The following is a 10,906-nucleotide window of genomic DNA, read 5'->3' on the forward strand; positions in this document are numbered from 1 at the left end:
ATGCAATGACTTTCCCATGCTGCATCAATACACAGCCTAATCCCACACCGGAGGCATCACAATATACTACGTAGCCATCTGATCCTTCTGGAAGTGTTAGCACTGGTGCTGAGGTCAACCTGTTTTTCAACTCTTGAAAGCTACGCTCACAGGCATCACTCCACTGGAATTTATCCGATTTCTGGGTTAACCTTGTCAACGGGGCTGAAATAGATGAGAAGCCCTCTACAAATGTTATATAATATCCTGCTAACCCAAGGAAACTACGAACTTCTGTGGGCGTCGTAGGCCTTGGCCAAGTCTTCACATCTTCTATTTTCTGAGTGTCGACTCGGATACCATCATCTGAAATAATATGACCCAGGAATGCAACAGAATTTAGCCAAAACTCGCACTTTGAAAACTTTGCATACAATTCCCGATCTCGAAGAACACCAAGAACAATTCTTAGAAGATCTGCATGTTTTGATTCTGTGCGAGAATATACCAGGATATCGTCGATAAACACTATCACAAAAAGGTCTAAGAACGGCCTGAACACATTATTCATCAAATTCATGAATACTGCCGATGCATTCGTCAACCCGAACGACATTACTCGAAACTCGTAGTGACCATATCTTGTCCTGAAGGCAGTCTTGGGAATATCTGCTTCCCTAATTCTCACCTGATGATAACCCGATCTCAGATCTATCTTGGAGAACCATTTAGCACCTTGCAATTGATCGAACAAGTCATCGATTCTGGGAAGGGGATATCTGTTCTTCACAGTCGCCTTGTTCAACTGTCTATAATCGATACACATTCGTAGCGACCCATCTTTCTTCCGCACGAACAAGACCGGTGCTCCCCATGGTGATGAACTGGGCCTAATGAAACCCTTTTCGAGCAAGTCTTTCAACTATGCCTTTAGCTCCTTCAACTCTGCCGGAGCCATTCGATAGGGAGGAATAGAGATTGGCTTGGCGTCCGGCAATACATCGATGGCAAAATCAATTTCCCTTTCTGGAGAAAGACCTGGTAACTCGTCGGGAAACACATCTGGGAATTCATTCACTACCGGGACCGACTAGAAAGTTGGCACTTCCGCCTCCGTGTCATGAACCCGAACTAGATGACAAATGTAACCTTTGGCTATCATCTTTCTCGCCTTAAGGTAGGAAATAAACCTACCCTTTGGGGAAGCTGTATTGCCCTTCCACTCAAGTGCGGGCTCTCCCGGAAATTGGAATCGAACTACTTTTGTCCGGCAACAAACATTAGCATAGCACGATGCCAACCAGTCCATACCCATAATTACGTCAAAATCTATCATCTCAAGTTCAATCAAATTAGCTCTCGTCTGACGATCACATATAACCACTACACAGTCCTTATATACTTGTCTCGCTATCACGGGATCACCAACCGGAGTGAATACCTCGAAAGGTTTAATTTTCTCAGGTCTCACCCCAACACAATCAGCGATATACGGAGTAATATATGAGAAGGTAGAACCCGGATCAATCAGAGCATATACATCACGGAAAAATAGAGTTAAGGTACCTGTGACAACGTCTGGGGAAGATTCAAGATCTTGTCGCCCCGCTAAAGCATACACACGGGGCTGAACAGCACCTGAAGTAGATGCTCCCCCTCTACCTCTGCCTCTACCTGCTGTAGTCTGAGGAGTCTGTGCTGTCGGGCGTGCTGAAGAAGAACCCGCTGCAGAACCTGTAGGCTGAGTCCCAGCTCTATCTCTCGCTGAGGGGCAATCTCTCATCATGTGACCAACTTTCCCGCAAGCATAACAAGCATCCGAACCCTGACGACACCGTTCGGAATGTAATTTGCCACACTGGCTACACCGCGGTACTGGAGGTCTCCTCTGACTAAAATCACCCTGATACTAAGAACTTGGGGCCCTCGAACTCTGACCCTGCCCTGACTGGAAAGAGCGATCGAACCTTCCGTCTGAGAATCTGGGTGGCGCACTAGTCGCGGACTGACCTGAGTGCCTGGGATGTGTCTTTCTCGGTCCCTCTCTATACTCACTACTCTCTCCCATAGATCTAGCCCTCTTACCATGTCTTCTACTTCTGTCACCATCACGCTCACTTCTCTGCTGCTGCTGTCGCTCCTCAAGACTCTAGGCGTAAGCCTGTATCCGAGAAATATCCATCCCGTCTTGCAAGGAGGCCGTCAAACAATCTCTGTACAAATGTGCCCCAGACCACTCACAAATCTATAGATCCTGTCTCCCATGTCGGCCACCATAGTCGGAGCATATCGAGTCAATGAGTTAAATTGCATGCTATACTCCCGGGCACTCATACACCTTTGCTTTAAATTCAGGAACTTGTCCGCTCTAACTCGGCGGACTTCGGGTGGCAAGTAGTGACGAAGAAAAGCATCTACAAACTCTTGCCACAAGGGAGGTGGTGCATTCTCCCCTCTTGTCATCACCCAATTCTTATACCATAGTACCGCCACGTCGCGAAGTCTATATGAGGCCAACTCTACAGATTCAGTCTCAGAAGCATCCATAAGTGTTAATGTTCTCAGCATCTCATCGATAAAGCCTTGTGGGTCCTCATCCGGCCTTGACCCGAAAAATTCTGGAGGGTTTAGAGTAAGGAAATCACGGGCTCTTGTGCTAGCTGAACGATCACTTGGGCCCGTATTCTGTCGCTGTGCTTGAGCGGCAACCAACTGTGTCAGTAATTGTATGGCCTCGGACACTTGTTGTCCCGAAACACCCGGTGGAGGAATAGGAGCTGAGGCTCCTCCCTGTTCTTCTACATTGGGTGCGGCCTCACTTTGCGATTCACTTTCCTCTACCTACGCCGGAGGCTCCCTTTCTGCCCATTTCTTCGTCGCAGCTTTGCCTTTCTGGGCAGCTGTAGCTTTTCCTTTCGGCGGCATTTTTCTGAAACCATAACACACTTTTAGGAATAATATAATCTTAGACATGGCTCTATCGCACGATCTCATGAGAAGAAAGATGGTCATTTTCCTAAATGCCCTGTAGCCTCTTGTTTATTAGCGTGGCGCGCAACACACCATAAACAAGACTCTACTAGACACGGCTCGTAGACACTTCCTAGGACGAACTGCTCTGATACCACTTTTGTCACGACCCGACTAGGGGCCGCGACGGGTACCCGGAGAATTTACCGAGCACCGCTCTTTCTACTGCTTATTCTGCTCACTTAATACTCTCTTATGATTTTTTTTTTCATACTGATTGTGGGAAAATCATATATAATTAAAACATACATACTGCATATACATTGGCCTATTGGCCGCCAAAATAATATACACACATAGAAAACCGTCTTATGGGACCATCTAACCCACACTGAGTATCTACGAGCCACTACTAACATAAGGAATACATAGACGGAACAAGACTCCGTCATGCCCAGAATATACATATAGGAGTGTACATCAAAAGAGAGTAATCACTAGCACCTCCGAACAAAGGAGTGCTATCTTCTAGCTGACAGCTACTGATGACCTGGGCCAAGCTCTCCTTCCTGTCTACCTGTGGGCATGAACACAGCGTCCGAAGAAAGGACGTCAGTACGAATATTGTACCGAGTATGAGAGGCATACATAAAGAAGGAAAACATCAACATAAAACATATGGATCTGACTGGTAATAATAAATGCAGTATTGCATGCTATCGTACTCATACTCATCATCATAACCTGTATGCATCATATACAAGCTGCCTGTCCATGTCGGAACGGTGTAATCATCAATATCATTAGCCCGCGTCCAGGCCTCCCGCGTCCGGGGTACCATCTCATGCCGCCCACTAGTGGTGTCTGCCCATGCCCGAAAGTCATGGTGTATCCGTATAGCTGCCCGCCTTGGCGGTGACTGCCCGGCCAACTAGGCACGTTGTGAAATGCTCATGTCATGCTTATTATAAAATGCTCATAATAATAATATACTCCTCATAAAATACTTATCTCATTGTAATACATGCATAAGGCTCAAGATCAACTTTACTCTATCGGGGTGACGTAAGGTCGTGATCCCCCGATTCCATTATGGAACAACTATTGATACTCTGCCTCACCTTGAAGGAACTAGTACATAAGGTGAGTGTAAGCGATAATTAACATCATCATTATACTAGCATCATCATATCGTATAACTTATCTCATATGGACATTCATAAACGTAGGATTTTAGCTTCTTAGAAAGTGAGAGCTCATGAGGGAATAGGAAATTACATCAAAGATTCATGCCATTAGAAAGAAAGACTAGCCTCACATACCTTGGTCGTTTAGCTATGATATCGCTCACTCGTTCTCCTTCAATATCGCGTCGTTACCTTCATAAGAATTCATATCAACATTAGCATACTAACTACAAGAATGTGTCGCTAATTCTAGGAGAAGTCGGACAGCGCTTCACTTGTTTATACTATTTTTCTCATGTTTTATCTCAACTCTTAACATTCCTAACATTACTCATAATATCACAATCGACCATCGTCATTTACGTACATTTAGCAAATCCACCATTTTCCTCCAATTTCCCCATTTTTAGCCTTATGACTCGTGCACTATACGGTCCGTAAACCACTATACGGTCCGTATAGTGCCACGTACGACCACTGGCAGTGAATTTCTCTGCAACTTTATAATTTTTTTCTGAGATTCATAATTAGCCATTCCCGACTTAGTGAAACACCATACACTCATCATACCAGTACGGAAAAACTTCCGAGGTGTAACAGTGATAAACAATGCCAACATTGTGGAAAGGGAATACAAGGAATCGGACAATGGAATAGCTTTGGTCAATTTAAATGAAGAGAAAAATTGTAATGCAGCTGTTGATCTTGTTGTTTTATCAGAAAGCATTATGGTGGAAGGGCATAATGCAGCTGATGTTGGTACTGTTGAACCTTCAACAAATAGCAACGTGGAATGGAAGAGTTGGTCAAGATTGCATCTTCAAAAGGCTAGATAGAATTCTAGTCAACCAATAACTCCATGATTGGTTTGGAACTTTGAACATGGATCGCTTATCTAGAACTATATCAGATCATGCACCATTATTGTTATCAGCTGGTGAACAGGTTCGACAATTTCATAAGCACTTCAAACTTTTAAAGTTCTGGCTGGAACAAGATTCATTTATGCAAGTAGTGGAAGTTTTTTGGAATACGACTACTTGGGTGATCCTTTTATCACTTTAAGTTGAAAATGAAGAAGGTAAAATCTCCTTTATCCACATGGAGTAGGGAAACATTTGGAAACTTATTTAAAAAATTGACAATAAGGGAAGACATTGTTAAGATAAAGGAGCAAATGTTTGAGGAATTTCCTTCAGAAGAGAATAGAATGGTGCTTCAAAAGGCTCAGGCTGAGTTCAAGAAATATTTACATTTTGAGGAGGAATTTCGGAGACAAAAACCTGGCATTCAGTGGAAATAAGAAGGTGACAAAAACACTAGATGCTTTCACAGCTTGGTGAAGGGGGGAAGAAAAAGATTACATTTGTCAAGAATTCAAAATGCAGAAGGAGAATGGAAAGAAGATGATTATCAAATTGCAGTAGGAGCAATTAACTTTTACCAGAGTCAATTTACACAAGAAGAGACATCTCAAGACTGTAGATTGTTAGATCTTACTGCTTCTAAAGTGACACAGGAGCAGAATTCCATTCTATGTGCTATGCCAACCCTGGAAGAAGTGAAAAATGTTGTTTTTGCATTGTTAGGTGATAGTGCTTATGGACCTAATGGATTTTTTGGTATCTTTTATCAAAAGTGTTGGAATATAGTAGGAGCAGATATGTATACTGTAGTGAAAGCTTTTTACGAGGGTCATACTCTTTCTAAATCTATCACTCATACAAACATGGTTTTACTACCAAAGAAATCTTTCATTAACACTTTTTCTGATTTAAGGCTGATCGATCTTAGTAGCTTCATCAACAAGGTGATTTCTAGAGTGATTCATGATAAGCTAGAATCAGTTTTACCTTCCTTAATCTCTGCTAATCAATCTGGATTCTTAAAAGGAAGAAACATCTTTGAGAATGTGTTACATACTCAAGAGTTGGTAGCTGATATTAGAAAGAGGGGGAAACCAGCTAATGTGATCATTAAACTGGATATGGCAAAGGCATATGACAGATTTTCTTGGAGATTTCTTATTCAGGTCATGAAGAGAATGGGATTTACAAATATGTATATAGATATGATTTGGAGGTTGATAGCAAATAATTTGTATTCCATACTTATTAATAGTCAGTCACATGGTTTTTCTCATTCCACAAGAGGAGTTAAGCAAGGTGATTCCCTATCTCCACCTTTGTTCATATTTGCAGCTGAAGTCCTGTCTATTTCTCTGAAGACATTATTTGATAGTAGCATGTTTAGAGGGATTGGGATGCCAAAGTGGAGTGCAAACTTGAACCATCTTTCTTATGCTGATGATACCATAATTTTTGCTTCTGCTGAAAAAGAATCTTTACAGATGATCATAGGGGTTTTGCATGATTATGAGAAGGGGTCGCGTTAGAAAATTAATACAGACAAGAGTGTATTTTATATGCATGCAAAAGTGGTTGCTGAGTTGAGTCAGGATGTGCATCAGATATCTGGTTTTAATAGGGGTGAATTTCCTTTTACCTATTTGGGATGTCCTATCTTTCATGCAAGGAGACAAAAGTTGTTTTATAAGGATATGTTGAAGAAAGTAAGAGATAAATTACAAGCTTGGAAAGGAAAATTACTGTCATTTGGTGGAAAAGCAGATTTGATCACTAGTGTATTGCAAAGTATTCCTATATACTTGTTATCCGCAATGGTTCCACCTAAATGTGTAATCAAAGAGCTGCACAAGTTATTTAATTGGTTTTTTTGGCAAACAAAGGAGGATGGCAGAAGTAAACACTGCTAAGAATGGGAGAAGATGTGATTTCCAAAGAATGAAGGTGGAGTTAGCTTTAGATCATTGTTTGACATCTCCAAAGCTTTATTTGCTAAACTCTGGTGGAGGTTTAGAACAAGTAATACATTGTGGGCATGTTTTATGTGGAATAATGTCACGACCCATCTAGAGGGCCGCGACGAGCACCCGGTGCTAGCCCACCCCGGCACCCTTGGCTTACACATATACTTACATCTAGGTGAGCCATACGATTAAACATGCATTTCCTTTCATCAATCACGCTAGTCCCATTGGACGGCAACATCTTTAAATCATCATTTACATCTATGCCACATCAATGTACATAAGCCGACGAGGTTATCAAAAGACATACAAAATATAGGCTGACAAGGCCGGACATATCTGACAATATACACGTGACTAGGAGCCTCTAAGAGGAGTATAACATATCACATGAGCGGGACAGGGCCCCGCTATGCCCATAATTATATACACAAAAGAATAAGTACCGAAAATCTATGGCTCCGAATGAAATGGAGCTCTGCTATGTAATCTCTGAGTAAGCAGGTATGGATCAAGCATGTCTCCCTGTGCACCTGCGGGCATGACGCAGCGTCCACAAAAAAGAGGACGTCAGTACAAAGAATGTACTGAGTATGTAAAGCATGATCATCATTAATATAGAAGCATAATATGCAACACATGGGATAACATAGAATGAGAGATAATACTATCATCGTCAGGGCACTTACTTGCTTTGCATAGTGGCCTTCCTTCTCTATTACTTATCCATGTACATACATTCATATCCGTATTCATTTACATAGCCTTATTCATATCATTTACATATCCTTAACGTATTCGTACTCATATTGATGTCATATATATATATATATATATATATATATATATATATGTCTATATAGCTTTTATATAGATTTTGTATAGCGTACCCGACCATAAAGGATCAGTGTTTGATACATACTTGGCCGACCAAGGTTCAAGGTCATATATACCTGGCCCTACCAAGGCTTCAGAGTTATCCGTACCTTCTGCAGAAGTGCGCGCGCGTTACATAGCCATATACATACTCTATTAATATTCATATACATACATTCTACCCGGCATCATAAGCTCGGGGTCTTATCATATCCCTTCATAGGCACACCTACTTACAATATCCCATAGGCATCTTAATCATCACATTATTCTCATCATTATTACTATCATTATCACTATCTTCGTTGTTACCATTACATCTATCTTATAGGCCTACTCGTCATACGAGGAACTTAGTACTATCGTAGCACATCAAGCATCGTCAGCTTATTAGCCCGGAAGGTCAATCATTTGAAGAAATCATAGACTTATAGAAGATTTAGACGTTAGGTCAAAGAAACATGCCTTATGAAAGAAGGGTTAGCCTTACATACCTTTTCGTTGAACTATTCTACACTTGCACGTACTCCTTCGATGCTCATGTTTCTACCTTCATTAAGGTCATACTATCATTAGAATAGATAACTAGCACACATGGCTAAAGCTAGAGAAAATCGGACACCATCTCCTTTATTTACACGACATTCGTCCATATCGTAATTCAACTCCCAAACGTCAATAATAAATTCACGATGCCATAACAATAGCCACTACTCATTCACATTATCCATATTTCTAGATTTAAATTCAATTCATCCATAACCATGGCCATAACACACACGACGTCCATTTACATACATTGTTCATCTCATGTTCTCAACATCATTTATATCGTATTTACATCACAATACATCAAGACCCATATCTCAATTTATACTATTTCTCAAAATGACACTATTCCATATTCATGACTCATTTTCCTATACTCTTCTACAATTCAAGTATTTCAACTCTTAACTACCTTAAACAACATATAAATATCATGAATCTTACTTTAAATGTTGTAGGAACAAGTTTTAGTTGATAATACTCCACTTTGAGCAAGACCCTAGGTTATCTCCATTTGGATTTCTTGACCTTGGATGATCTTGATGGTTTTGTTACACTTGATTCCCTTGATTTACGTTGTTTATCACCAAATATCCTTGAATTCTTGTGGGATACATGTAGAGATATGTTCTAGAGAGAAGGGGTATGGCGTAGAAGTGAAATGAAATAAGTCTTGGTCCCCTTATTTAATGACTTAAAAATCTGATTTGAAGTGCACAGTGGTCGTAAACTTGGTTTACGGTCCGTATTCCAGTTTGCGGATCGTCCTTCGTGGTCGTATTTAATCATATCAGAACCAGAAACTCAAACTGAGGTGTGGTGATTTACGGACGCAGTGTACGGGCCATAAACCACTTTACGGTCCGTATTTTGGGTCGTTTTTAACCATTTGCTCATTTGGCAGAAAGTTGAAGTTTTTGAAGCCAAAATACGACATGGCAGTTTACGGACCGTATACCACTTTACGGTCCGTATTTCATTTTACGACCAACTGGCCAGAATGCAAACATGTAACTTTTCACATTTCCAAAACCTATAATTATTCATTTTGGAGCATAACCTCTCTCTCATTGTGATTTCCTTCGGAATCTCACTTAGGGTCGTCAAATGTTATTTCTTACTCGCGGAAACATCGTACACTCGTACTCATCACTAGTTCATTCACCTGCGTACCAACAGAAGATTTTTCGAGGTGTAACAAATAAGTACTGTAAGAGATTTAGACCTACTTGGTTCAATAGAAAGGTGGAGGATCACAAACTTGGAAAATGATGTTACAAGCAAGGGATGACATGGAGCATAAAATTTTGTGGGAACCACAGAATGGTTCTTCTTCTATCTGGTTTGATAATTGGACTAAACTAGGGGGCTTTGAGTGATTACTTACCATTATAATATCAGTTAGCTGAATCTGTTGATGAAGTTGAAGAATTGATGATTGAAGGTCAATGGAATTATACTAAGCTGCAGGATTTATTTCCAAATGATATTGTTGAGCACATCAGACAAGAGTTAGGTCATATTGTGAGGTTTGATGGTAAAGACAAATCCTGGTGGATCGAAACAAGTTCTGGGAAATTTACTGTTAAAAGTGCATGGGATCTTCTCAGACAAAGAGCAATAATTTCTCCTCATTATGAGAAACTCTGGATAAAAAGAGTGTCCTACAAGGTGTCCTTTTTCTTATGGAGAATCTGGTTTTAGAAATTGCCAATAGATGATGTGTTAAAGAGAATGAGGATATCAATAGTGTCAAGATGCTGCTATTATCATATTCAGGAAGAAACAATGGATCATTTATTCATATTAGGTCCTTTGGCTAGCAAGATATGAAGATACTTTACAGCTGCAGGAGGTATCATTATTCCTTTGGTACATATAAAGTAGATTATCATGGTTTAGTGGAATGTTGATTGTGTTACTAGATTGAAATCATTATACCAAGCAGCTCCAGCATTGATCATGTGGCAGATATGGAAGAGCAGAAATACACTGAGGCATGGTGGATCTATCTCATATAATAAAGAGATTCATGAGATAACAAGGAGTTTATACTTCTTAGCTCAGAAGAGATATCCAATGATATAGAATTTTCCAAAAATCTGGCCAAGTATGATTTAGTTTATGGAAAGTCATAAGGTGCCATTGGAGTGTAAGCAAGTCTGTCGGAAGAAGCCAAGCATAGGATACAAATGCAATATAGATGGAGCATCAAGAGTGAATCCAGCTCCTAGTTCAGCAGCTTATGCTAAGAGATTGACAAACACCACAAACCTGGTGGCAGAAGCAGTTGCTGTAGGGAAAGGATTAGAATATTATTTTGATCAGCAGCTCTTTCCAGTAATCTTGGAAACTGATTCGTTGACAATAAAGAAAGTCTTGGATGGGATATGGGAACTTCCTTGGAACATATCATTGGTAGTTCAGAGGATCCAACACATGAAGAAAGACCAAGAAGTTTAAGTGGAGCATGTTTTGGGAGAAGGGAACTGCTTGGCAGATTGTTTTGCCAACT

General features: G+C 40.6%; 1 protein-coding gene across 1 annotated transcript; it reads left to right on the forward strand.

Moving 5' to 3' along the window:
* The first annotated feature begins 6,561 nt into the window (after positions 1-6,561).
* On the forward strand, positions 6,562-10,412 carry LOC132630776 (uncharacterized). The gene is made up of 4 exons (XM_060346366.1): positions 6,562-6,854; positions 6,886-7,021; positions 9,793-10,062; positions 10,317-10,412. The coding sequence occupies exons 1-4, from the start codon at positions 6,562-6,564 to the stop codon at positions 10,410-10,412; spliced, it is 795 nt and encodes a 264-aa protein (XP_060202349.1).
* The last annotated feature ends 494 nt before the right edge of the window (positions 10,413-10,906 follow it).

This window comes from Lycium barbarum, chromosome 3 (assembly GCF_019175385.1).
Source record: "Lycium barbarum isolate Lr01 chromosome 3, ASM1917538v2, whole genome shotgun sequence".
NCBI lineage: Eukaryota > Viridiplantae > Streptophyta > Magnoliopsida > Solanales > Solanaceae > Lycium > Lycium barbarum.

Excerpts from the sequence above, each read along its gene's own strand:
- LOC132630776 (XM_060346366.1), top strand. The coding sequence starts at position 6,562 with ATGCATGCAAAAGTGGTTGCTGAGTTGAGTCAGGATGTGCATCAGATA. Across the intron at positions 6,855-6,885 it reads GTAATCAAAGAGCTGCACAA|GAGGATGGCAGAAGTAAACA; the intron begins GTTATTTAATTG and ends TGGCAAACAAAG. Across the intron at positions 7,022-9,792 it reads CTGGTGGAGGTTTAGAACAA|TTAGCTGAATCTGTTGATGA; the intron begins GTAATACATTGT and ends TTATAATATCAG.